Raw genomic sequence first — 27,274 nt, forward strand, 5'->3', positions numbered from 1 at the left:
TTTTTTGGCAGCACTGGAGTTTGAACTCAGGGCCTCACACTTGCTAGGCAGGCACTCTACCACTTGAGCCATACCACCAGCTCCCAAGCAAACACTCAAGACCCTACTTGAAAAATAACAAAAGCAAAAAGGCCTGGGGGCGTGGCTCAAGTGGTAGAGTACCTGCTTAGCAAACTGGAGGCCCTGAGTTCAAATCCTAGTGCCACCAACAAAAACACCAGCTACTCCAGAGGGTGAGACAGGAGAATTGCAGGTTCCAGTCCAGCCTGGGCTATATAGGAAGGGCAGGAGGGAGAGTGTGGGTTGCGGAGAGAGAAGGGTAAAGAAAAAGAAAAGCACTGGGTCAAGTGTGATGGTACTCACCAGGAGTTCCCACTCCTGGAGAGGCTGAGGCAGGGGAATCTCTTGAGCCCAGGAGTTTGAGGCCAGCCTGGCCTGGTTAGTGGCTCCTATCCCCCCATGCCCTGATATCTCACAGGTGCTTTTTCTTGGCAGGTCTTTCCCCAGCAACTACTGGGACAAGTTCGTCAAACGGAAGGTGAGAGGACATGGGTAGAGAGTGCATTGCTTTGTGCGTGACCGTGTGCAAGGGGCTTTACCTGTCTGAGGAGCACCTCAGTTTTCCCACGGGGACCTGGACACAGTGCTTACCCTTCCCTCTGGTGAGATGCCACATGTATCGTGCACATCCCAGTGCCTTCCTTTCCACTCCTAGCTCGTCAACCTTTCTGCGCCTCAGTTTCCCTCATAGTCAAAGCAGGGTCATACAGTAGCCCCGGCTACTCAGGAAGCTGAGGCAGGAGGATTGCTTGAGCCCAGGCAATTGAGGCCAGCCTGGGCAACATGGCAAGACCCTGGTTCTAAAATAAGTTTTTAGACAATAAAAAGGAAGTTGAGGCAGGGGGTGTGGCTCAGTGTTGGAGCCCTTGCCTAGCATGTGTGAGGCTCTGAGTTCATTTTCCACACCAAAAAAGTGGGGACTGGGTGTGATGGGGTTTGCCTATAATCCCAGTACTCAGGTGGTCAAGGCAGGAGAATCGAGAGTTCAAGGCCAGCCTGGGCTATATAGTGAGACTACATTTTGGGAAAAAAAAGGTAAACTACGATCAACCCTGAAGGATTGTGGTAAGGATTGTAGGACCTGCTACTGAAGTAGAAACCAGCAGGTAGGAAACAAGCCATAAGTTTGGCTCACACAGTAAATACTTCTTGAGTTTCTCTGTGTGCCAGGATGTGTTTATGGAACCCGGGATCCATCCAGCAATGAAGAAAACAGTGATTCTGACGATTGAAGTGATAAGGACTAGAAAAACCATAAAGTGGGAAGTGTGTGTGTGTGTGCTGGCCAAGGGAGGTTGCTGGTTTAGGCAGAGGGTTCAGGAATGGCAATGGTAATTGACAAAGCAGGGAGGGAGTGAACCAGGTGGGAGTCTGAAGGAAGAGTGTCCTATCCTAGACAGCTGCAACATCCGGTGCAAAGGCCCTGAGGCAGGAGAGTACTTTGTGTGTTTGAAGAACCTGGACGAGGCTGATGTGGCTGGAACAGAGTGACTGAGGGGCGAATGGGAAGAAATAGGTTCACAGGTGACAGACAGGGAGCCCTGTGACATTGGCTTCCTTGCCTACCTACCTAAAATAAATTATCTCAATTAATTTGACTACTGAATCAGCTGGTCTTTCTTTCAGACCCTACCCTGAGGATCTAACAGAATGACGCACTCTGCCCAGAAAAATGCAACCTCAAAATGCAACCTCAATTTCTCAAAGTTCATTGTGTCCCCCCATGCCCCTAAATCCAGCCATGTTGCTGTCTCCTGTGCAGGTCCTAGACAAACATGGGGACATCTTCGGGCGCGAGCGGATCGCGGAGCTGCTGGGCATGGATCTGGCCTCGCTGGAGATCACCGCGCACAGTGGGCGCCAACCCGACCCTCCGCCAGGACTGCTGACCTGGTGAGTGGGCGGCACAGGCGGGCGGGCAGGGGACGTGGTCATGGCCAGGCCCTCAGGCATCTGGCTCTCTCTCCTCCTGTCCCCGTCTCCGCACAGGCTCATGTCCATTGATGTCAAATACCAGATCTGGAAGTTCGGCGTCATTTTCACAGACAACGTGAGGAGGGGACTTGGGCAGAGGGCGGGGCTTTGGGATGGGGAGGGCGACTCCATCCGGGTGTCCTAGACCCTAGAATGGCCCCGGAGTCCCTCTGTCCCTCCGATCCTCATCCTCGGATGCCTTCTTACTCTGAGGCTCCTGTCCCCTCGATGTCCTCAGAATGCTCTTCTGATGACGATTTATTTTTGGTGGCACTGGGGTTTGAACTCAGGGCCTCATGCTTGCTAGGCAGGCACCTTACCACCTGAGCCACTCTGCCAGCCCCTTTTTGTGTTGGGTATTTTTGAGATAGGGTCTCTGGAACTATTTGCCTGGGCTGGCGCTGAACCTCGATCCCTCCTGATCCTGTAGCTAGGATTATACACCAGCACCTGGCTTTTCTTTTTGTTTGTTTGTTTGTTTTGCAGTACTGGGGTTTGAACTCAGGGTCTACACCTTGAGCCACTCTACCAGCCCTTTTTTTTTGTGATGGATTTTTTTCAAGATAGGATCTCAGGAACTATCTGCCCGGGCTGGCTTTGAACCGCAATCCTTCTGCTCTTTGCTTTCTGTGTAGCTAGAACTACGGGCATGAGCCACCGGTGCCCGGCTTTTGTTTTGTTTTGAGGCCCAGGCTGGCCTCAAACTTGCTATGTAGCTGAGGTGGCCTTGGACTTGTGATCCTCCGGCCTCTGCCTCCTAAGAAACTGGGATTACAGGCAGCAGCACCACCACTACACCCAGCCCAGTGGATTTCCTTCTGCAGATGGCTCCCCACTGCCCCCCAGGGTGCTCCCTGGCTCCTTAGTGCTCCCAGATACTTCCTAACCAGAGATGACAGGGCTCACTGTGCTCAGCGTGTGTCCCCCGTCCCTGAGCTCCCTGACCCCAGCCCCCTGTGTGCCACAGTCTTTCCTGTACCTTGGCTGGTACATGGTGATGTCCCTCCTGGGACACTACAATAACTTCTTCTTCGCCGCCCACCTCCTGGACATCGCCATGGGGGTCAAGACACTTCGTACCATCCTCTCATCCGTCACCCACAATGGCAAGCAGGTGTGTGGAGGACCAGGCAGGGGCCAGCATGACCAGTGTGGGAGGGACAGAAGAGAAAGGGCAGGCAGGCGGGCTGTGCCAGGGTGCCTGTGGGCAGGGGGTCCTGTGAGGGAGGGACTGGGAGCTGACCCGTCCATGCCCTCCTGCCAGCTGGTGATGACCGTGGGCCTTCTGGCTGTGGTGGTCTACCTGTACACCGTGGTGGCCTTCAACTTCTTCCGAAAGTTCTACAACAAGAGTGAGGACGAGGATGAGCCTGACATGAAGTGTGATGACATGATGACGGTGAGCCCCTCCCCCAGCACTCAGGGGTGACTGACTGACCTCAGTTTTCACATCTGTAAAGCGGGTACACGACATCACCTACCTCATGGACTAGCCGGCAGGGCTCGGTGTGTGAGACAGCTGATGTCCTTTGAACAGTGCGAGGCACATGGGAAGGGCTCCCTAAATGTCAGCTATTATTTCAGATCTTTAGAACCATGAAAACTACTGTATTATGAGATGGGTGTGGAGGTGCATGCGTGCCTGTAATCCCAGCTACTCCAGGTGGACGCAGGAGGATCGAGAGTCTAGGCCAGTCTGGACAAAGTTGGCAAGACCCTGTCTCAAAAACAAAATAAGGCATTTGCCTAGCAAGTGCAAGGCCCTGAGTTCAAATCCCAGTACTGCCAAAACAGATAGATGGAGAGAGAACTTTTTTGAAGGACAGGGGGTGTGTCTCAAGTGGCAAAGTACTTGACTAGCATGGAAGGAGGCCCTAGGTTCCATCCCCGTAAGGTAAAACAAAAGCAAACAATACCCCTATGCATTATGGCCCGGTGTGGTGGCACACCTATAATCCCAGCACTCAGGAGACTGAGGAAAAGGCAGGGTAGAGACTTCAAGGTCAGCCTAAGCTACATAGCCAGACCCTGTCTCAAAAAAAAAAAAAACTTACAATATTTTTGTCTATCACGAATTAAGTATTAAGTATCACATTGACGTAGCCCATCATTACCTGTAATTAGACACCTCACTCAAAGCACAGCGTCCAGCCCTCGATTCTGTTTTCTCTTCCCTTTTTTTTGTGGTGGTACTGGGGTTTGAACTCAGGGCCTCTCACGGGTGCTGAAGCATTTGAGCCATGCCCCCAGCTGTTTTTGTTTTTTTCAGTACTGGTGATTGAACTCAGGACCTACACCTTGAGCCACTCCACCAGCCCTTTTTTGTGATGTGCTTTTCGAGATAGGGTCTGTTTGCCTGGGCTGACTTGGAACCACGATCCTCCTGATCTCTGCCTCCTGAGTAGCTAGGATTACAGGCGTGAGCCACAGGCGTCCAGCTACGTCTCCAGCTTTTCTATGGTGATCATAACTCAAACTGACTTTAACTTCCTAGAGGCAGGGGCCACACATGGAAGAATATTTTCAGGGCTGTGGACATAGTTCCAAGGGCTTGCCTTGGAAGTTTGAGGCCCTGAGTTCAATCCCCAGTGTGCAATAAATAAATGAGTCATTAGCTGGGCACCCGTGGCTCACACCTGTAATCCTAGCTACTCAGGAGGCAGAGATCAGGAGGATCACAGTTCGAAGCCAGTCCAGGCAGATAATTTGTGAGACCCTATCTTGGATAAAACTATCACAAAACAGGGCTGGTGGAGTGACTCAAGGTGTAGGCCCTGAGTTCAAACCCAGGACCACAAACAAACAAACAAAAACATTTTTTAAAAGTCATTTCAGGAGTTTATTTCAGGTGACCTGTCATGTGGCTGTGTCCGCTCCTGCTCTCAGGACAAAGTCCAGTTCCTTGGCCTGACATATGAGGCCCTGTCACACCTGACCTTGTTCCCATCACAGTCACTCACGAAACTAGGTTCCTCACTTCCTGGGGACACAGAAAGGTGACTGTGGTCTTTCCTGAGGAAATGGACCATATCCCGCTCCCATCTCTACTCAGAACCCTCTGTGGCTTCCCTACACCTACACCATGTTCTACAAAGCCAGGGAAGAGCTGGTCCTACCTGAGTCTAACCTGCCCGAGTCTCACCACAATCCCTCTTGCTTTTTTGCTTTCTCACTTTCTGGTCCTCTTTCAGTTCCTTCAAGAACATGTGTTTCCTCCTGACTTAGCCTTTCTACACCTGACTTCTCTCTGTCCCCCTACTACAGACCACACACGCACACCCTTCACCTGTCAACTTAAATGTTGCCTCCTGCAGGAAGTCCTCCCTGACCATAGCGTCAGACAGGGCAACAGTGCCCACATAACCATGCTCTGCTTTCTCTCTCTCTCTCTCTCTCTTTCTCTCTCTCTCTCTCTCTCTCTCTCTCTCTCTCTCTCTCTCAGTCTCTCTCTCATCTTGCTCTTGTTCCCTATTCTTGCTCATAGCAGCTCCGTATTTGGAGCCTTACCAAACCTCTTTCAGTTCCTCACAGGAGGGTTTTTTTTTTTTTTTCCGGTGCTGGGGCTAGAACCAGGTCCTCGCTCACTGATAGGCAAGTGCTCTACCACTGTCACCTAACACTGCTGAGTTCCAGCTCAGAGACACCCCCTCTTCCAGGAAGCCTCACTGTCCCCGAGGCTGGCTCGTATGCCCCACTGGCCTCTGGAAGCTTCTTGCATTTTCCCCGATCATCCTGTGCCTCTCTGGGCTCTCCTGCCACCTCTCTCTGTGCTCCATCCTGGTCTTGATCTTTGGCTGCTGACTTCCTCCCCCAGCCCTGACCGTCTCGGGGCTGTGGCTGTCTGATGTCATATCTGTGAGCACAGAGGCAGGGCCCAGGGCTGTCACTGTCACATCTGCAGCTCTGCCTTACCAGGGCTTAGTGAAACCCGAATGATGGAATGAGTGACAGTGTGTCTCCCTGCCTAGTGCTACCTCTTTCACATGTACGTGGGCGTCCGGGCTGGCGGAGGCATCGGGGACGAGATTGAGGACCCTGCAGGCGATGAATACGAGCTGTACCGGGTGGTCTTTGACATCACCTTCTTCTTCTTTGTCATCATTATCCTGCTGGCCATCATCCAGGGTCAGTGCCGTTAGGGTCGTGAGTGGGAGAGGGGGTGATGAGGGCCCAGGCAGGCTACCTCCATGGTAATTGTGCAGGCCCCGAATCCAGGCGGCCTGGGTTACTCTCTCACCCCTGCCTCTCCCTACCTAGGCACTGAAGTAGCCTCTCTGGGCCTCAGTTTCTCCATCTGCAAAATGGGGTACTAACCTCAGGGCGGTGGGAGTTTTTTAGGTCAGTCCATACCTTTTTGCAGAGTCTGTCTCATAGGAAGGATCAATAAATGCCCAGTTTTAATCTCCTTGGGAAGCACCGTGAGACTAGGGGGCTGGCAGGTGGAAGACAAGGTCCTGAGGGGGGGTAGGTAGGAACCTGCGGGTCCGAGTCGGGCATTGACCCGCATTCTGCCACCCCAGGTCTGATTATCGACGCGTTCGGTGAGCTCCGAGACCAACAAGAGCAAGTGAAGGAGGACATGGAGGTGGGTCCTGTCTGGGGGAGATCCAGAAGGGGTTAGGGGATGGGGGTCTGGGGGAGAGTCAAATGATCCTCGACTCTGATGCTTTTCACAACCTACAGACCAAGTGCTTCATCTGCGGGATAGGCAGCGACTACTTTGATACGACCCCGCACGGGTTCGAGACCCACACGCTGGAGGAACACAACCTGGCCAATTACATGTGAGCAGGGTTCCGCTGGCCAATCAGCATGGTGGGCGTGGCCGCTGACGGCCAGGGGTGGAGCGATTGGGGCTGGGCCGGTTAGGGAAGGGGTGTGGTGTCCCAGTGGGTGGGTTTACAGCCAGCCAATCAGAAGGGAGAGTCGGGGCCGGGGGCGTGGCCTAGTAATACAGCCCATGCCTCACGCCCTGGAATCCGCACCGCAAAACCAGAAGCTGGGGTGGTTCTGATCTCTCTCCACGGCCCCCCTTCTCCAGGTTTTTCCTGATGTATTTGATAAACAAGGACGAGACAGAGCACACAGGGCAGGTAAGGCGGTGTTGGAGAAGGACCATGCGCAGGTGGCAGTAGAAAACTCAAACTGGGGCTGGGAGTGTGGCTAAAGGCGTAGAGCGCTTGCCTAGCAGGGTGAGGCCCTGAGTTCGAATCCTCAGCCAGCCAAAAAAAATAAAAATAAAAAAACAGTTCCATTTGAAGATGTGACCAAGGGCCACTTCTCATCCCCAACCCTAGGAGTCTTATGTCTGGAAGATGTACCAGGAGCGATGTTGGGACTTCTTCCCGGCTGGCGACTGTTTCCGCAAGCAATATGAGGACCAGCTTAGTTGAGACCCCCCCCTCCAGCTGGCCCTGCACCCCCACCTCAAGTGCCTTATTCTCACTGCAAGCCCCCTCACCCCCAAACCCCTACCCCCAAGGTGACCTTGTACTGGAGAAATAAAATTGTGCTGTCCCCCGGCATCACGTTGGGCGGTTGCAGTTTGGGGAAAGTGGGCCTCCAGAAATGCCTCCCCTTCCCCCAAAAAAACAAGACGAGCCGAGGCTGAAGTCATGTTTATTGGGAGAGAAGGACATGGCGGGGCCTAGTGTGTCTGGTGGGGGTGCAGGGGCTGTCCCCACGCCTCCTAGGGACTCATTCCTGGATGTAGAGGTTGCTGGGGGCGGTCGGGTCGTCTGCAGGCCGCGTCTCCACCACTACCGGCCTGGGGGGAGAAGTCAGGTCATTCGCTCATTCCTTCCCCAAGCAGTTCACGTGCACAGCGTGCTCAGGGCCGAACCCGTTTCCGCTTTGGGTCCTTGCTAGGTTTATTACAGGAAAAGAGGAAAGTCTCTAGGCTATGGATCACAGGCGACAAGCTGATCGATTTGGAAATCTGTAATCTGCCTCCAAGGCCTTTATAGCTTCCACCTAAGGAATGCATACTTAATATCTTAAGGAAAACCTTTAAAGTATTTTCTGGATCAAAAGACAATTGTCTTGATTTTGCATAGAAGAGAAAGTAACTATGCCAGCTCAATGCAATGAATGAGCAAGTCAGGCTTGGTGGCGTCTGCCTGCAATCCCAGCACCTGGGAGGCTGAGGCAGGAGGATTCAGAGTTTGAGGTCAGCCTGGGGTGGAAGGCAAGATCCTGTCTCAAGAACCAAAAAGTCAAGCGCAGTGGCTATCACCTGTAATCCTGGCTACCCAGGAGGCAGAGAGATCAGGAGGATCACTGATATCCCGGGCAAATAGTTCACGAGACCCTATCTTGAAAAACCCCACCACAAAAAAAGAGCTGGTGGAGTGGCTCAAAATGTAGGCCCCAAGTTCAAGCCCCAGCACCACCAAAAAAGAGAGAGAGAGAGAGAATGAATAAGGGGTTTTTGGCCCATGGCTCTGCAGCCTGGGGAGTTACAAGCTTGGCGCTGGGCTGTAGTGAGGGTCTTCCATATGTATTACAACATGGCAGTGGGTGTCACATGGGGATACACAGAAAGCCTGCTAGTGGCTGGGTTCTTCCTTTCCTTAGTAGCCACTAATCCCATTATAGGGGCCCCACCGTCATCTAAACCTAACCTTCAGTCCCTCCCCCCTCCCTGGAGGGGGTCCCATCTCTCTAATAATGTGACTGGTTTCCCTGACAACCAGCCTCCATCCTGAGGCCACTGGGGAACTACCAACCATGGGTCAACTCATCCACACACACAAAGACACCCGTCAGCCTTGGAGACTCCAAAGATTTTAAGAGTCGTGTGTGTGGAAATGGAGAGGAAGACCAAATATATGTATATATATGTATCTTTTTTTTTCTGCTGGCCCTGGAGTTTGAACTCAGGGCCTCACACTTGGTAAGCAGGTGCTCTACCACTTGAGCCACTCAACCAGCTGTTTTTTGGGGGAGTTTTTGTGAAGGGTTTTTCAAGTAGGGTCTCATGAACTATTTGCCTGAGCACAAGACCCTATCTCAAAAATACCCATCACAAAAAAAAAAGGGCTTGTGGAGTGGCTAAGGTATAGGTCCTGAGTTCAAGTCCCAGTACCACAAAAAAAAAGGGTCAGTAGAGTGGCTCAAGTGGTAGAGCATCTGCCTAGCAAGTGTGTGAGGCCCTGAGTTCAAACCCCAGTGCCAAAAAAAAAAAAAAAATCAGGTCAAAAGGACAAAGGGAACCAGGCACTGTGGCCCCAGCTGCGTGGGAGGCAGAGATAGGAGGATCTTGGTTTGAGGGCAGCCAGGCAAAAGTTAGTATGACCTTATCTCAAAAACAACCTGGGTTGGTGGTACATGCTGGCGATTCCAGCTACTTGGGAGGCAGAGTAGGAGGACTGAGGTCCAAGGCTGACTCAGGGCAAAAGCAAGACCCTATGAAAAACAGGAGAGCTGTGGCTCAAGTGGTAGAGCACCTGCCTAGCAAGTTTGAGTTCAATCCCCGGTACCATGTAGAAAAGAAATAAAAATTTTTAGAAAGGACATAGAGGCTCCTTAAAAGGGTCCCATTAGCTAAATCTGAGACTATTTGTCCCCAAAATAATGATAGTAACAGCTTAAAACCTGTAGAATGAAATGGAAATGAGATCTTGACATAAGGAAATAAATGATGGAGCCAGGTACAGTGGCTCAAGCCTGTAATCCTAGCTACTTGGGAGGCAGAGATCAAGAGTATAACTATTTGAAGCCAGCACTGGCAAATAGTTCATGAGACCCCCATCTCTAAAATAATCAGAGCAAAAGGACTGGAGATGCAGCTCAAGCAGTAGGGCACCTGCTTTGCAAGCACAAAGCCCTGAGTTCAAACCCCAGTCCCACAAAAAAATAAGTGATGGAGAAGGAACAGGTTTTCTTAATAGTAGAATGCCAACTAATACATGCAAAGCAAAGACAGAATTAGAAGATCACCATTGTATACGTCACCTCATGTGTGAGGCTATGGATTTGATCTCAAGCACTCCCCACAAAAAATTCATTCTGCAACCATCCCAGTAATAGATGCAGGCCAAAAACTCATCAGTGGGGCTGGAGGTGTGGCTCAGTGGTAAGTATTTGCCTAGCATGGGTGAGGCCCTGGTTTCCATCCCCAGCAGTGCAAAAAAGAAAAAGGAAAAAATCAAAAGGAGCCAGGCACCAGTGGCTTGCTCACACCTATAATCCTAGCTACTCAGGAAGCAGAGATCAGGAGCATCTCAGTTTGAAGCCATCCTGGGCAAATACTTCACAAGACCATATCTCAAAAAACCCTTCACAAAAATAGGGCTGATGGGGTGATTCAAGATGTAGGCCTTGAGTTCAAACCCCAGTATCGCCAAAAAAAAAAAAAAGCGTTCTTCGAGGTGAAATGGGAAGTAGCATCTTTACATGGCCTCAATGTCCCCCAAATGCCCCTCATTAACAAGGAAAGAGCTGCCTACAATGGGGAACACTGGCCATCTCCACCCTTTACCAAGTGATCAAATGCTTTTACCGCCAGTAATGGGCAAACCCACTGGACTCAAGACACTCAGAAAGATCCCACATCACTTCTACAGCAATCCTGCTCCAAACACTGGAAACCTCAAACCCAAATAAAAAGAGCTTCCTTCCTCCCTCCCATCCTTATTTTTTTTTCTTTTTCTTGAGATGGGTCTGGCTATGTAGCCAGCCTGGGCTTCACAGCCAGCTTCCCAAGTGCTGGGATGACAGGTGTGCGCCACCACACCTGGCAAAAATAATTTTCTTGTACTCTTCAAAAGTGTCAAGTTATGAAACACAAAAGACATCTGAAGAACTGCTCCAGGCTAAAGACTAAAGAAACACTATTCCTTAATGTAATCCACAATCCTGGATTGGACCCTTGGCCAGGAAGAAAGAATTATTTTTTTGTTGTTATCAAGAACAACCAGTGAACTCGAGTGGGCACGTGAACACAAAGGTTGGCACTCCTTAGCCAGGTATGATAGCGCATACCTATAATCCCAACACTTGGGAGGCAAGAGCATCAAGAGTTCTAGACCTGATGGGACTACATAGCAAGACCCTGTCTCAAAAACATACAAAAATAAATAAATAGGGCTAGGATGTAGCTCAGTGGTAGCATGCTTTGCCTAGCATGAGCAAGGCCCTGGTTCCATCCCCAGCACCAAAGAAAAGAGAAAAAAAAAAAAAGCAAACGAATAAATAAATAAAAGTGCATCCTTGCTTTGAATCAGGAAACATACATTGACGTAGTTAGAGGCAAATGCGCATATATGCAACTTATTCCAAAATATCTAGAAAGAAATTACACGCATGTGTGTGTGTGTGTGTGTGTGTGTGTGTGTGTGTGTAAGAGAGAGGGATAAGTGAAATAGCTGTAAGAAGTCATACACTATAAAAAAAATCATGTGTGGGCTGTGCTCCCTCCCTCTGAGACAAGCTCCTGGGGTCTGAGCCCCAGGGCAGGTACTAAAAAGTTATTTTTAACATCGTAAAAGTTAAAAATGTAAAAGAAGCATGTCCTTTTGGCTGTCATGCAGGGAACAGACTATGGAGACAGAGGGAAGCAGGAAGGCCAAAGATACAGGTGGCTGCAGATACCTTGGGATGGCCTCACCACATCAGGAGCCCCCTCCCAAATCCTTCTGCCCCCCTCACCACCACCTTACCTGGGGGAGCCAAGCAGACGGAAGGTGAGGGTGGGGTCTCTCAGTTCCTGCAGCAGCTATGGAGGAAGCACGGGGGCCAGTGCCAAGAAAACCCCTTTCCCTCTTCCCATAAACACAGTTCCCTCTGAACGTCTAGCCTCAGATTCAGACGATCAATTTCTCCATCACACACCAGCTGTGTGACCTCTAGCAAGTTACTTAACCTCTCTGTGTCTTGGATTACTAACCTGCAAAATCTTAATACCTACTTGATAAGTGATTGAAAAGATAAATAAAATACTACAGTGCAAGCAGAGTCTGACACAGCCCATTTTCCCTCCATTACTAAAGGAGCACAGTGAGGCACACTTCTTCATCCTATGCCCAAGGTCACCCAGCTGGATTCCATCCCAGGCCGTCTAGTCCCCACTCTTAACCATCCACATATCTCTGTAGTGGCCCCCATTTTGCAGTTGGGGAATAAAGGATCAGAGAGAAGCAAAGTCCATTGCACAAAGTCAACAGCAGCCCAAGATAATACTTGGGCTAGAGAGGCAGACAAGGGGATTAGTCTGACTTTGGAAGGGAGGGGCTCACCTGGTCGGAGCCTGGAGCCCACACCTGCACTCCATGCTTCCAGAAGGCCTGAAGCCGGCCCCCAACCATGGCTGGAGAGAAAGCAGTGCCTGTTACCCTGGGGATCGGCTGAGTCTCAACCCCAAGCGTGGGTCCTCCCATCCCTGCACGCACCCACGGCCTCCACTGCTTCCGTCATGGGGATCTCAGGGGTGCGAAGCCCTCGGACCGGAGTCCCCTCTGGGGTCACCAGCTTCAGAGAGCCTGGAAGGAGGAAGAGCGAGGGATGGAAGAACTGTGAGCAGGGGGCTTAAAGGGGCCCGCGGGTCCCGGGAGGGGTGAGGGCAGTGGAAGGAGGAAGCTCACCGTCCATCAACACCATCACCATGTCTTCCTTCACCTGGGTCACCTGCACGGGTCCCTCGTGCTCTGTTTGCGAGGCAGGAGATTAAGGACCAACTCCACCTGGTTCCCTTTTCCCCACACCAACCTCAGAAGTCCAGCGCCTCGGGCTAGGGCCCCCTCCTGCCCCAAGCAAAGTAGGGTAAGCCCCGCCCACCGCGCAGACCCCGCCCCCTCAATTTCACCAATCAGTTCTCCGTTCCTCCAGGCTCCACCCCTTTCCCAGTAGGGCCTCAGGATAAGTCCCCCCCCATCACTCAGCCCCACCCCTCCCTGCAGCCCCGCCCTCAGGGGGACGTCACTCACTGGTGCTCGCATCGCCCAGCCAGCAGGACAGCGCGCCGAAGCGCACGGTGTGGAAGAGCACGGACCTCGCCGGCCTCCCGGGGCTCACGCCGATGCACACGGCCGGTAGCTCGGAGCCTGGCGCGGTCAGCAGCGCGAACACGGGTAGCGGCGTGGGCAGCGGGAACAGCACCTGCTGCGGGCCGCATGGGAGGGGCGGGCTCAGGGGGCGCGGCCGAGGGCGGGGCTTGCGGCAGGCCGGGGACTGAGCGAGTGTTTCCAGGGCCCTTCGTGTTGGGAGGTGTCATAGGAATCTCAGGGGGCGCGGCCTCTACTGTACCTACTGTACGCCTTAGAAACAGGGATGTGACCTCAGGGTGGGTATGGCTTCATTTAGGGGCGTGTCACTCTGGCGACAGAAAGGCAGGGACCCCAAGGTACAGGATCTCAAGGGCAGCAAAAACTCCTTGGAGACTCAAAAGGGACCCGGGGGCGGGGCATAAAAGGCTTAGAAATAATTAGGACTAGGTGTGAGGGGCGGAGCTTAAGGAGCAAGTCCTGAGCAGGCCGCGCCTCCAGCTCAGCCCAAAAGGGCGGGGCGGGGAGCGGAGTGGGGCGGGGCCTCGATGGGGGCAGGACTTCCCTAAACTATCCAGCCAAGCGCAGCGGGTTCAAAGCCCGCGTCGCGGCATCCCTCAGCGCCCCCAGCACCCCCGCCCCGGGGACCTTACCCGGACGAGCAGGAACTTGTTCATGGGCTGGTACCACTGGAGCAGGACCACCGATGTCTCCAATGCCCCGCACAGAAATGGGCCCCCTGAGCTCGCACCCTCCGCTGTGCAGGAGGGCAGGGATGGGTCAAGGTCAATCTCCCTCCTCCCGGCAGTCCTCTCTCAAGGTGTAGACTGCCACACCCCTTTCCCTGGGCTTTGGACACCCTAACTCTGCAATCTTTTGGGGTAGATGTGATCCAAGCCCCAGTCCGGCCTGCCCAGCCTCCCCTGCACACCCCTAGGGTCCTGCCTCACCCACACAGCACGCCCGGCAGCCTTTGGTGTCCTGGATCTTGGTGGAGACCATGTTCTTCCTGAAGAAGACGTGGGAGTGAGTGGGCACTGGGACAGCAGCGGGGAGGGGAGGCCCTAGGAGTCTATGGCGCTACTTGGGGGGCTGGTACCTTGCCAGTAGCCGGTGGGGACTAATGTGAGCGATGGGGTTCCCGGCTCTGGTCTCTCTCCGTTCCAGCAGGCCCAAGATGCTATGAGAGTACAGGTGGGGGGTCTTTCCTGCAGTGCGTGTATATGGGGGGAAACAGGAGGCTGTTACAGGACCGAGGATGGGGGAACTCTTTTACCCCATCCCCTTGCTGACCCTGTCTTTGAAAACTCCCAAACCTGCAAATCTCAAGAACGTTCCATTCATTCACTTCTCACTCAACACATTTTAAATACCCAGTGTAGGCCAGGCACTGTACTTGGTAAACAGTAGTGAGTCAAAGAAGTATGTTCTCACTGGGGGCTGGTGGCTCATACCTGTAATCCTAGATACTCAGGAGGCAGAGATCAGGTGGATCACTGTTTGAAGCTGGGCAAACGGTTTGAGAGACCCTATCTCAAAAATACCCAACATAAAAAAGGGCTGTCGGAAAGGCTCAAGTAGTAGAGCACCTGCCTTGCAAGCACAAAGTCCTGAGTTCCAACCCCAATACTAAAAAAAATTATAATTATGGGGAAATGCTTTGATATGTGTTGTAAATTTGTCCATTATTAAGGAAGATGATTTATACAGGCTTCCTGAACTTGAAAAAAAAAAAAAGAAAAACTACCTAGGCCAGGCATGGTGGTGCATGCCTGTAATACCAGCATTCAGTAGATTGAGGCAGGAGGATCCCAAATTCAAAGCCAGCCTGGGCTTCATAGTGGTAGAGAGGGCAAGAAGGGAGAAATCTGGAATTTTTTCTTAAGTTTGTCACTCTGTCATGGTTGGGGACTCAGCTCAGTGGAAGGGCCCTGAGTTTGATCCCCAACACCAGAAAAAAAAAAGTTTATCATCCCAGATGTGATATTAACTGACTCATGCATCCTATTTGGCTTGGGGTGTCCCTTGAAACTAGAAATTCTTTTACACAAAATATTTATATAGAAATGACAGATTTTTTTTTTTGGCAGTACTCAGGACTTTCATCTTGCAAAGCAGGTATCCTAAAGATTGAACTATACTTCCAGCCCAGTTTTTTTAAATCTTTAATTTGCTCACTCTATTTTAGTAAAGGAAAAAATTCTGGTTGTCATCTGAATATCAAAGCTGTTCAAAGACTAGTTTATCAGCTGGCAGAGTGGTTCAAGTGGTAGGGCACCTGTCTTGTGAGCATGAGGCCCTAAGTTCAAGCCCAGTACAGCAAAAAAGAAAAAAAAAAAAAGACTAATTTTATTGTAGCAATGACCTCACCACAGAGGAGAAGTGAGGGCTATTGTGAGTTCTATTTTACAGATGGAAAAACTGAGGTCCAAGAAGTCCCCTGCCTAAGTCCTACAGTAAAAAAGTAGCTGAAAATTGAACCTATGGTTCAGTGAAGGAGAAGCCTAAGATTTTTTGTTTCATTCTATTTTGCATATCACTTCCAAATTTTTATTTATTTTTTGAGACAGGAATTCTTTAAGTAGCTCAAGCCAAACTTGCACTGGCTACATAGACCAGTCTAGCCTTGAATTCAAGTGGGGGGGATTACAGGTGTGTACCACCATGCCTTTTCTTTTGGTGGTACTGGGGGTTGAACTCAGGGTCTTGCACTTGCTAAGCAGGTGCTCTAGCATTTAAGCCACTCTGCCAGCCCTTTTTGCTTTGATTATTTTGGAGATAGGGTCCTGCTTTATGCCCAGGCCAGCCTTCCATTTGTGGTTCCCCATAAGGGATGATAGGTACATGCTACCACACTCAGCCATTGGTTGAGATGGGGGTCTCTGTGCCTGGTCAAAAGGATTCTTTTTGTTGCTGTTGTTTTTGGTGGGACTAAGGGTTGAAGTTAGGGCTTCACACTTTAAACTAAGCACTCTCCCACTTGAGCCACATCTCCAGTCTACTTTGCCCTAGTTATTTTGGAAATGGGGTCTCAAGAACTTCTTCCTGGGTTGGCCTCGAACCTCCCTCCTCCCAATCTCAGTCTCCCAAGTAACTAGGATTACAATCCTTGAGCCACTGGCACCCAGCCTTTTGTTTGTTTGTTTGTTTCAGTACTGGGTTTGAACTGAAGACCTTGAACTTGCTATGCAGGTACTCTGTCACTTGACCCACCCCCCAGCTCTCTGGCCCCTAAGTTTTTTTCCAACTATGTTCATCTACCCCACAACTCCATGACCTTGACCCTTTAAGTCTTCCCTCTACCTCACAGGCACACCTGAGAGAGACATGAGGACGTTGTTGATGGAGTACACCCAGGTAGTCCGGCTGGGAAAGAGCTGCAGAGAGTGGGGATGGCCTGTTAGCACCCCGAGGTCCCCCATCCCACCTCTCCCTAGATGCTACTCCCTCACCATTTCCAGGGTGGCCTCCTGGTCATTCCGGTTCAAGATGAAAATGCCTTCCTCTGCCCCCAGTAGTAGGTGCTGATCTGGGGGTGGGGGACAATCAGGGTGCTGGGAAATGACGTCATCTTGGGGGACCTCCCAGATCCCCACCTGTCTGAACCCTCAGGTCCCCAGCTCTGTCCCATTATCCTCTAACTTTCCAACTGACACGCCAGCCTCTGTCTCCCCAGATCTCAGCTGAAACCCTGCCCTCTCCCTGAAGCCAGCCCCCTGTGACTTGTCACATTCTTCCACCCTTACCCACAAGACCCTGGCCCTCCACATCCTCACTTCTCAATCCTGCCTTAGACCTGCCTTCCCAAACGGTGAAGTTCTACGCCTCCCCACTGTTGAGCTTTGATGGCACACAGGCCCCCAAACACCCCAAAATATGAATTATGCCAGTGTGACCCCTGAATTCTAATACTGTTTCTTCTTTTCCTTTTCTTTCTTGTCTTTTTCTGAGATACGGTCTTACTATACAGTCCTCACTGGCCTCAAACTCTCAACCCTCCTACCTTGGCCTCCAGAGTGCTAGGATTACAGGCACGTACCACCATGCCCAACCTCTGACGCTTTCTTTATTTAATTTTGGTGGTACTGGGGTTTGAACTCAGGGCCTTGTGCTTGGCAGGCAGGAGTTCTACCACTCAAGCCATGCCCCCAGCCCTGATGCTATTTCTTCTTCCTTCCTTCCTTCCTTCTCTCCCTCCCTCCCTCCCTCCCTTCCTCCTTGCCTTCCTCCCTCCCTCCCTCCTTCCTTCCTTCCTTCTTTCTTTGTAGTACTGGGGTTTGAATTCAGGGCCTATACACCTTGAGTCACTCCACCAGCCCTTTTCTGTGAGGGAGTTTTTAGAGATAGTGTCTTGCAGAACTATTTGCCCAGGCTGATTTTGAACTGCGATCCTTCTGATCTTTCTCTCCTGAGTAACTAGGATTACAGGTGTGACCATTGGCGCCCGGCTTCTGATGCTCTTTTTTTTTAACAACCCCCTCACTGTTCTTATGTCTACATCACTGATCCCCAAACTCTGTCCTTTGCTGCATTCTGATCCCTAAAACTCCTGCCCCCAAACCCTGATCTGAGTCTGTACCATTAACCTCCTGCTGATCTTCTGTATGTCCATTATATACCCCAAACTCTAGAATTTCTGTTAGACTCAGCCACCCCTGGTCCCCAAACCCTGATTTTCCTACTTTTCACTCTCCAACTCATCTTTCCTCTTCCCCTCTTGGATTCTCAAATCCAACTGTGACCACAGGCTCTGCCCCTGATTCCACTGGGCCACCCCGCTCCCACCCCACTGAGACCCTCCCCTGTGCTTCCATCAGGGCCTCCCCCCGGCACTGGCTCCCCAACCCAGGCCCTCCTGGATCACCCAATGCTCACCTTTGGTGGAGGGGTGTGTCCAGGCTGCCGTGCTGTGGATACGGAGGGGGCAGCCGTTGAACAACTTCACAAGGAGGGTACATCCCTGGGTGGGCCATGGCGGCCAGATGGGGCAGCAGACCCAGCCAAAAGGAGCAGGGGACAGGAAGGCATAGTGGTTAGGAATCTGGAGCAAGAGTGCCAGGGTTCAAGTCCTGACTCTGCCTCCTCAAAGTCAGCTCTCTCGCACGATCCTGTTTTCTATGGCCTCAGTTACCCATGAACAGCATAGGAAAAATATACAGATTTGGGTATTATCCATTTTCAGGCATTTAATGGGGGGGGGTCTTGGAGTGTATCCTCCATAGATTGGGGGGAACTACTTCCTATACAACCTCAGGCAAGCCATTTAACAACTCTGTGCCTCAGTTTCCCCATCTGTGTTATGAAGAATAATATCTACCTCTGTGATATCTCTTTCTATCTGTGGAGATTTATACCACATAAAGACATGAGATCAATGTCTGGCACAGAAGAAGAGCTCAGTGAATGCCACCTGTCATTTTTATTAGTCCTCCCTACCCCCACTGGGCACCCCTGGCCCATGCCAAGGCACGCAGCTGGTCCTTACCTTTCTCTTCATCTTTTCTTTCTTAGGGGGCAGCACTGGGGGCTGGTCAGGCTCCCGGGAAGCTGGGTTCCAGAGTGAGGGTTCTGAGAGGGGTTGGGGCAAAATCAGCCCCCAAGACCCCTTACTCCTGCCCACCCTCCACCCTACCCCATCCTATTACCTGAGTGGGCAGTGAGGTGGGGACTTCGGGTAGCTGGGGGAGGCCCAAGGTGGGGGGTGCGTGGGGGAGGCCCACTGGCACACCGGACCAGCACCCCTGGGCTCAGCTGCCCCTCATCTCCCATCCCCCCAGGTCCGTCATCTGATGGAGAACGAAACTTGGGCTTTGGAGACATGAAGGAAAATGGGGAAACACATCAGATGGTCTCAGAAAGAGAAAGGCACCTCTGGGTCCTGCCTCCACCAGAGCCATGGCTCTGACCCTCTCCACAACACCTCTCTTCAGTCCAGCCTCCCCCAACACCCCCCCCACCCCAGACGTCAGCACACCCCACAAACCAAAGACTTAATGCTGGGCCAGCTGACCAGTGTCCATGAGGTCACTTCCAGGTGCCCCCATACCCATCATCCAAAACTCCCAGTCCTGGGGAACCCCATGTCCCAGCAACCAAAAGGCCTGGCCTCCAGATCCTCAGGGCCCTACCTTGGGGGGCAGTGGAGGAGGTATGTCCTCTGCAGGGGTGGGGCTGAAACACAAAGATGGGGTAAGCAGGCAGTGGTGTGGGGAACTAGGTGGATGGGGAAGATAGGGTGCCCAGGGCTGGTGGCCCGGGACTGGGAAGGCAGGTGGGAGGGCTGATTGGGCCTGGCTGGACTGAGGAGAACAGGACTGACAGCAGCTCTGGGGCTGCCAATGCACCAGGCCTTCAGCCTCTCACAAGCACCTGGTGATTCTGGTAATGGGAAGTCCTGGACCCAGGTACACCCACCCCTACCCATGTGTGCCTGTACCACTCGAGCCCACTGCACACAAGGTGTGTAGCGAGTGAGGACTAAGCCTGGGATGAATGCTGGGATGTGGCTTTGGGTCTGGGTCCCCAGGTTTGGCCTTTGGAAAATTTCCAGGCGTCAAGGTCTGAGATTGGGTGGGATGATGTCAAGAGATGAGGGCTGGGGGTGGAGGGTTAGGGCTGAAGAAGATGGGGGTGGGGAGGAAGGGGGCTGAGCACAAGGAGGGCAGGTTGGATAGGAGTTGGGATCAGGACTAGAGCTGAGGGCAAGGGCTAAAGGTGAAGGTGGAGGCTTAAGTTGGGACTAGGTAGGGGGTCAGAGGTGAAGGTAGAGGGTGGGCTTGGGGATCAGAGGAGGAAAGCAGGGGCTGCATTGGGTCAGGTCAGGGCTCGTGGTCCAAGGGTAGCAGGAAGGTAGGGGGACACTGGTGTTTAGGTGGAGGTAAGGTGGGCTCCAGGTGTCAAAAACTGGGGGCTGTGGTGAGGGCGTGTGGGGCTGGAGCTGGGCCTCTTACATGTCCACGTCATCATAGTCGTCATCAGACTCTGACGGCTGGCTCCTGAGGGGTGACAAACATGAGCCTCAGGCAGCCAACACACACCCCGGTTCCCTCCCCTTCCTCCCAGGGGTCCCTGACCTGGGACTGCTGCTCCTGAAGTCTCCTGGGGGCTGTAGACAGGCCTGCGGAATGCGGAGAGGGTCAGCAGAGCCGCGGGGGGGGGGGGGGGGGAGGGCACTGGGGGAGAGCAAGGAGCTATCTCACCATGTCAGCTGGGGGCCTGGACTCCACTCCTCTAAGCTTCCTGAACTCCATGTGCCGCCCTAGGATGTGGGGACAGATGACCAGTGAGAGGGATGGGGAGACAGATTTAGGAAGAGAGAGTAGAAATTGAGAGTCTGGAGTCAAGATCTCAGGGATTGGCCCTGTCCCTGAGGGCCAGGTCTTGGTTTATAGGAGTCTCACTGGGGGCAGGGTCATGGTTTGGGATCAGGGGCGTGGAAGGGCTCCAAGTAGTTACAACATGCTTGTGTTGGGACCACTTGGGTACCAGGGGTTCTGAAAGACTCCTGAAGTCTTTGGGGTCAGGGTGGCGATGGGAGGTCTTGTGGGGCCAATAGCTCAGAGGGGTGAGGGAGCTCTATGATCATTTTTTTTTCCTATGATCATTTTGTAGGTCACGTGGCTATGAGATTCTCTGGGGTCTCTTATGGGATAAGTGTCTCTGGTGGTCTGATGGTGGGTGCAGGGGGCTTCTTGGATCTATTATTGGGACAGATGTTCCCAAACTGTAGGGTTCTCTACTCACGACAGCAATCTGCATCGGGGATCCCCAGAGAGCTGGCCTTGTGGGTGGATCTGATCCGCCGGGGGATGGCAGGGGGTGGCTGGGCAGAGGGGCAGCTGCATCAGGGCTCGCAGCCCCTAAGCAGCCCCACCACCCTCTAGGCCCAGCCTTGAGTCCTCCTCTCTCCCACAATCCTCTGCACACAGCCCTGTGCCAAGCTTCCCTTCCTCCTGTCCTGTGTTTGGTTCTAGGAGCTATCTCACCATGTCAGCTGGGGGCTGAAGGATAGTACTCCTGGCAAGAGAACGGCCTGGACAAAAGCCAGGAGGTTCCTGGGCCCTCACCTCAGGCTCCTCGTCTTCAGTCTCACCCACAGGGGACCCTTTTCCGGGGTTCCTCAGTTTGTCAAGAAGATCTAGGATCAGACCTCTGTTCAGCCCAGGTTGGGACACCAGCTGATGCTAAGGGAGAGGGGAGGCATGGGAGAGTTAGGGTAGGGGCTTCCATGTCTAAGGGAATCCAGGGGCCAGGTGCCAGGTGAGGGAGAAGGTGGGGGAGCCTAGGGAACTCTAGAACCTGGGAATTCTAGGAAGTTTTAAGGGATTAGAAGAATTCAGGGTTCTCAGAAGGGGGATTGTGGAAGTCCAGGACATCTTAGAAGGGATCGAAGTTTCCTTGGAACTTAACAGGACTCTCAGGGAATGAGTCTGAAGACTCTTGGGAAGTGGCAAGTTTTAGCAATTCAGGGGACACGGAAGGTGTCGGGTAGAACATGGAGGGGAAATTCTGAGGGAGTAGGACAATGCTCCAGGAAGTCGTGGAAGGCCCGGGGGTTCTGGGTTGAGAAAACCAGGGAATTCGAGGGGAAGTAGGCAGGGAGATTTACACTGAGCATCTTGGTGGCACTGGGTCGTTTCTTGGGGCTCTTAGTGAGGGTGACTTTGACAAAGTTGTGGAAAGCAGCCGACCTTGGGAGGAAGAAGCCAGGTTCTAGGGTGAGGGGACCAGAGACCTTCCCATCACACCCTCCAGCCCAGGCCCTGCCCTTCCCCCAACCCCTCAGGTCACCCTGGCTTACCATCGGCCCTTTTCCTTTAGCCGGGGAGGCTGGTAGCCACTCTTTGTCATGAGGAAGAGAACTCTAGAACAGCAGGGGAAGACTATGGGGTTCAGACCCCCAAGGGGGCCAGGCCTCATGGCTTCAGAGGTTCCCCACAACTCTGAGGCAGAGCAATGTGAGGGATAAACACAAATGAGGCTCAGATTTTATGATACATCGATGTGAATTTTTTTTTTTTTTTGTGGCACTGGGGTTTGAACTCATGGCTTCACGCTTGCTAGACATGACCTCTACCACTTGAGCCATTCTACCAGCCCTTTTTGCATTATTTATTTTTCTGGTAGAGTCTCTTCTTTTTGCCAGAGTCAGAATTGGACGAAGAGCCTCCTGTCTCCACCTGCCGTGTAGCCAAGATTATAAGTGCACCACCTGCAGCCCTGAGACTCAACTTCAAAGGGAAGCCAAAAATCACATTTTAGAGCTATGGCTCATGTCAGGGACTCAAGCTGGGGGAGCCCATGGAGGATCCACAGGCTGAGTGGTGGTCTTCAGAGTCAGGCCTGGACAGCGTCTCTAGGCCCAAGGGGACCTGCCAAACCTGCCTACCTGAGAGGGTGCACATCAAAAAGCGGGGGCTGTAGCTCGGCCAGTTCGATGGCAGTGATGCCCAGGGACCAGATGTCACACAGCTCGTTGTATCCCCCCTTGAGGGCCACGGCCGCCACTTCTGGAGCCATCCTGGAGGTAGAGACCCTCAGAGAGCCAGAGGTGGCACAGGGACAGGGTGAGGGAAGATGGGGAACAGAGAGAGCCAGATATAAAGGCAGAAATGCAGAATCAGGCTGGAAAAGACAGACAGATAGATAGACAGGGCTGGGGAGCCCACCGTAGTGGTGCCTGCCTCTAATCCCTGCACTCAGGAGGCTGAGGCAGGAGGACCGAGAGTTCTAGGCCAGCCTGGGCTATCTTGCAAGACCCTGTCTCACAGAAAAATTAAAAAAAAAAAATAGGACAGGGGTGTAGCATACATGAAGTTCCTAGCACAGAAAAAAAAAGATCTTTTGTCAGAGAAAGATAGAAATAAAGAGAGAGAAAAGCCACAGGCTGAGAAAAAGACAGAAATCGATAGATTGCAGAGACAAGACAAAAACCAACCCATGCCGGGTTCTGGTGGCTCACTCCTGTAATCCCAGCTACTCAGGAGGCAGAGATCAGGAGGATCGCTGTTTGAAGCCAGCCCAGGCAAACAGTTTGTGAGATCCTATCTCAAAAAAACTCTTCACAATAAAGGGCTGGCAGAGTGGCTCAAGATGTAGGGTCTGAGTTCAAGCCCCAGTACCACACACACACACGTAAATAAAAAACTGAGAGAAATAAGCACAAATAAAACAGAAAACTTGAGAGAGCCAAGGAGAGGAAAAGAATCTTCCATGGAGGAAGGGGTTCCCAGGGAGCCAGGGTGGGAAAAGCCCCCACCACCCCACCCACAGCTGCCCGCTGGGCACCCCTCACCAGTAGGGTGTTCCAATGAAAGAGAGGCGCCTAGCCAGCGTCGCCCCAATTTGGGCTGAGATCCCGAAGTCAGCTGGAGGCAGAGGGAGAGATGTAGTGTCTCTGTCCCTTCAGCCCCCCTCATGCCCCCACCCACCCACTCCCTCCAGCCACACTCACCCATTCTGACCTCCCCAGCATCATTGATGAGTATGTTGGCTCCCTGGGTACCAGAGGAGGGATTGGAAGCTGTCAGAGTCCCCCTCCCAGCCCCCAACTCAAACCGTCCTGAGCCCTGAGCCCTGAGCCCCCCCAAGTGCTGCTCCTGTCTCCTGGGCTTCACCCCCTGTGACACTGGTGTCCCCAGCCCACCTTGATGTCACGATGTATCTTCTTCTGTGAATGCAGATAGGCCAGTCCCTGCAGAGAAGGGCCGACAGCAGTCTGTGGATGCCTGCAGGCTAGATCAGGGCTCTGCCCACTCCCAGGACCCCCCAGGCCCCTCCTCACCTGCAGAACTTCCCGGCAGACATAGCTAATCTGCAGCTCAGACAAGGCACCCGTCACTGCAAAGGTCACCCCAACCGGGCCAGGTGTTGGGTCGGAGCCAGGAAACCTGGGCCCTACCCAAAGCAGCTGAGAGAGTGCCAAAAAGGGGAGTGGACCCAGTACAGGACAAGTGAGGGGGGAAGATGGAGAAGTAGTGGGTGTCAGAGAGAGGCAGTGATCCAAGGACACAGGCCAGAAGGAGACAGTCAGCAGATAATTATTGCATGTATATTGTGTGCCAGGCACAGGTACAGTTGTGAACCAAAGACATACGTCCCATCCCTGCCCTCATGGAAAGAACATTCCAGTGTGGGAGACAGATGGTAAGGTAAGTAAAATACAAAGCACGGAGGGATGGAAGTGTAGCTCAGTGGTCAGGCATTTGCCTAGCTTGTGCTAAGGCCCTCGGTTCATCCCTATCCTCAAAAAAAAAAAAAAATACACACGTGTATACATACATATGTCAGATGATAATAAATGGTAACAAGAAAAATAGAACAAGCAAATACAACAGGAAATATGTGTGGGAAGTTATGACATTTTACACCAGGTGGTCAGTAAGTTTACTCTAAGAAGGTGACAGTGGGGGATGAAGTTGTCCCACTTGGAGGGAGAGGAGGAACATCAAGCTCAGGAGTGGGAGGTGGGAGGGTGTGGGGGGAGGGAGCAAAGTGAGGGGGCAGAGAAAGAGGAGGACCATGGTGGGCGCCAGGAGGAGTCAGGGCTTCTCTCTGGAGGAGAGCAGAGGTTGTCAGGAAGGCTCTGAACCAGGGACAGCGGTGACTCCACAATGAGTGAACTCAGAGACACAGAGATGGAGAGGCAAAGACTGAGAAAGAGAGACCAATATCTATGACTGTGGGAAGACAGCCATATTTTAAAGGACACATGGAGGGGTGCAGAGAGAAAGAGGCAGAAAGCGGTAGTAAGAGACTGGGTCTGACATAATGGCTGGGTGAGTCACTTCCTCTCTGTGGGCCTCAGTTTCCCCCCTTGTGGCATTTTTGTCAGGGAGTTCTGGGGATGGCTAGAATCCGGGGCCTTGCACATGCCAGGCAAGCTTCATCCCCAGTCCCCTAGGGGTTCTTAATGAAATGTTTCCTTTTCTCACACTTGAGGGAGTCAGGAAGATAACTGAAGACAGGTAAACATCAGAATTTCAGGGCTGGTGGAGTGGTTCAAGTGGTAGAGCACCTGCTTACCAAGTGTGAGGCCCTGAGTTCAAACCCCAGTACTGCCTTCCTCTAGCCCCCCCACCCCCCAAAAAAAGGGAAATTCAGAGAAGAGGGCTGGAGGTGCAGCTCTTGCCTAGCATGTCTAAGGCCCTGGGTGATCCCCAGCACTGACAAATAAAGAAATAAATAAAAAGAACTTCAGAGAGGTGACCAGAGGCCTACCCCACCCCCAGCCTACAAATTCTCCAAAAGATTGAAAGGTAGGGTAAGGGAGAAAATAAAAAATTCATTAATTCATTGGACAAATTTTTGGGTCCCTAGTCTGAATCAGAAAACATACAACACTCAAAACACACGAATAACAAGAAGAGGCAAACACCTACACCAAGATAGGGAGGGGGAGACAGGACAGATCTGGCAGGGGCTGGAGGGCTTCCCCAGCATCTTCCAGGCCAGGCCCAGAGGTAGAGCTCACTGCATGAAACTGTAGACCAGGAAGAAAGTTCCCAGAGAAACAAGCACAGAGAAATAGAGAGTTGACTTGAGGGGTGGGGGCGAGGACCAGATGCCCTTGTCCTTCCTCTAACCTTGGTAGATGTCCTGGAGAGAACCAGCCCCACAGAATTCCATGCAGATCCAGAGTTTCTGCAACCTACAACGGTTCAAGAGTGCTAATGATAACACCAATAATGGCAGAGAGAAGTTATTTATAGGGCAACCACAGGTTCACTGTCTTGTCCTAGTTTGATAAGAACTTCAATGTACCAACTGTCATCTATCTCCCCTGGCCCACCAAAGTGAGATTGTTCCATTCCCACTTTACAGAGAAGGAAGTTGAGGCTCAACCAGGAAATGTGTGTTCAGGGGATCTCAACTCAAATGTATGGCTTTGAGCCCCAAACAGAGGGCATTCCACTGCCGTACCAGGCTAACCTAAGGGCAGGGTGGAGATTTCACAGGCTGCATTGATGTGCATTGCACAGAAAGGTCCAGGGTGCCAGGTTTGGGGAACTGAAGTCATTATTGTGGGGGTTAGAGAATTTAGAGGTTCATATTAAAAGATCAGAGTGAAAGTGGGGGACCCAAAGGGCAGAATGATGACTTTTGGGGGAGTTGATTTCAGCTCTGATTACTATGAAGGAATCAATTTGGGGGATCCTCCATCAGAAATGGGAGTTCTAAATTGGGGCTTAGGAGTGGGTGCTCTGATCAGAAAAACTGGGGCTTCAGGTTAGAGAATCAGGTTGGGGTGCTCCAGTTAAGAGTGAGGACCCAAGGTTCAACGTGGAAGCTGAGAACTGGAGAGCAGGTCAGGGGTGGGGTGTCTGGTCAGAAAGGAGGGTCTGAGTTGGGGGCTGGGCTGGGGCTCCTCACCAGAGGTAGCTACCGTGGTAAGCCACGATGTTGGTGTGCCGGCAAGTTTTCAGCATGAGAATTTCCTTCTGAAGGATGGAGACATCATCATCTGCCAGGACGGGACAGGAAGAGGTAGCTGGTGGCAGGGAATTAAGGGGAGGTGGTCCCAAGATCCCAGGATGTGGGGGTGGGGGCGGGGAAGGAGTTCCAGGGTCCTCTCTCACCAGGCTCCATCTTCACCATCTTCAATGCCACCAGGTCCCCAGACACCTTGTCCCGAGCCTTATAAAGGGGAAGTTGGCCATCAAGCAGGCTCCATTTGCCTGAGTCCCTCAGCATCCCTGAGCTATGGTCAAGGACTGGGGTCTTCTTGCACCCCTTCCCCTTCTTAGGCCTCACCCCAAAGATCAGTGGATTGAGGTGATGGAGACAAGAGGGCTTTCTCACCTTGAAGACTTCCCCATAGGTGCCGCCACCCAGCCGCTGCAGCAGGTCATAGTGGTCCCGGGGGTCCCTATTAAAGATGTCAGGGCCCACGAGGTCCATCCCTGGAGCCCGCAGCTGGGCCTGTGCCCAGCGGCCAGCAGGGCCTCAGGGCTCCAGCACTGGCACCTCCCTCCCTCCCTCCCCACAAGCCCTGCGCCTGCCTTGCTTCTGTGGCCTGTGGCCTTCCCCCTCCCCACTCTCGCTTCCTGCCCCAGCTGCAGGGTTGTGCAAGAGGCTCCACCTCCAGTCCCCTGGGCTCAGAGAGCCTGTGAGGGGCAATTTGCTTTGGGACCCTTGGGACCCCCCTCCACCCCTAAAGCCAGAGCTGGATGCAAATGAGATGCAAACGACTTTAATTGCAGCCTGGGACTCCCTCTCCCGTTCTAGGCGGGGCTCAAACCATAGTTGAACCGCTGCTG

The 27,274-nt window shown here is 52.4% G+C and overlaps 2 protein-coding genes and 1 long non-coding RNA gene across 9 annotated transcripts in view; 2 read left to right on the top strand and 1 right to left on the bottom strand.

Moving 5' to 3' along the window:
- Positions 1–7,642, top strand: part of Ryr1 (ryanodine receptor 1) — a 120,345-nt gene extending 112,703 nt beyond the window's left edge. For all 4 annotated transcript variants that reach the window (XM_020178572.2, XM_074057842.1, XM_074057841.1 and 1 more), the window contains 10 exons: positions 496–538; positions 1,823–1,953; positions 2,050–2,110; positions 3,002–3,148; positions 3,299–3,433; positions 6,003–6,159; positions 6,555–6,619; positions 6,718–6,818; positions 7,076–7,127; positions 7,332–7,642. In XM_020178572.2, coding sequence (XP_020034161.2) covers positions 496–538; positions 1,823–1,953; positions 2,050–2,110; positions 3,002–3,148; positions 3,299–3,433; positions 6,003–6,159; positions 6,555–6,619; positions 6,718–6,818; positions 7,076–7,127; positions 7,332–7,427 — 988 coding nt within the window. In that variant the 3' untranslated portion in view covers positions 7,428–7,642. The remainder of the gene's footprint in view (positions 1–495; positions 539–1,822; positions 1,954–2,049; positions 2,111–3,001; positions 3,149–3,298; positions 3,434–6,002; positions 6,160–6,554; positions 6,620–6,717; positions 6,819–7,075; positions 7,128–7,331) is intronic.
- On the bottom strand, positions 7,637–26,980 carry Map4k1 (mitogen-activated protein kinase kinase kinase kinase 1). 4 transcript variants are annotated; one of them, XM_074057844.1, is made up of 31 exons: positions 26,817–26,980; positions 26,594–26,651; positions 26,388–26,478; positions 25,601–25,665; positions 23,800–23,855; positions 23,662–23,709; positions 23,470–23,512; positions 23,311–23,383; positions 22,405–22,536; positions 21,817–21,879; positions 21,625–21,706; positions 21,083–21,199; positions 20,760–20,838; positions 20,216–20,274; positions 20,090–20,133; positions 19,967–20,011; positions 19,145–19,187; positions 18,662–18,824; positions 18,502–18,563; positions 17,892–17,976; positions 16,469–16,545; positions 16,333–16,393; positions 14,116–14,224; positions 13,967–14,025; positions 13,670–13,773; positions 12,960–13,134; positions 12,618–12,680; positions 12,426–12,515; positions 12,273–12,343; positions 11,697–11,752; positions 7,637–7,801 (listed from the first exon to the last, which is right to left on the bottom strand). In XM_074057844.1, the coding sequence occupies exons 1-31, from the start codon at positions 26,913–26,915 to the stop codon at positions 7,732–7,734; spliced, it is 2,442 nt and encodes an 813-aa protein (XP_073913945.1). In that variant the 5' UTR covers positions 26,916–26,980; the 3' UTR covers positions 7,637–7,731. The 4 variants fall into 4 exon arrangements, with proteins under 4 accessions (XP_073913945.1, XP_020034163.1, XP_073913946.1 ...); XM_020178574.2 differs by having other exon boundaries at positions 18,502–18,584; XM_074057845.1 differs by lacking the exon at positions 11,697–11,752 and having other exon boundaries at positions 18,502–18,584.
- Positions 12,997–24,456, top strand: LOC109695829 (uncharacterized). The gene is made up of 3 exons (XR_002213256.2): positions 12,997–13,103; positions 20,990–21,180; positions 24,081–24,456. It is a non-coding gene; the product is annotated as an uncharacterized lncRNA (long non-coding RNA).
- Positions 26,981–27,274: the final 294 nt, after the last annotated feature.

The sequence above is a fragment of the Castor canadensis genome, chromosome 16 (assembly GCF_047511655.1).
Source record: "Castor canadensis chromosome 16, mCasCan1.hap1v2, whole genome shotgun sequence".
Taxonomy (NCBI): Eukaryota; Metazoa; Chordata; class Mammalia; order Rodentia; family Castoridae; genus Castor; species Castor canadensis.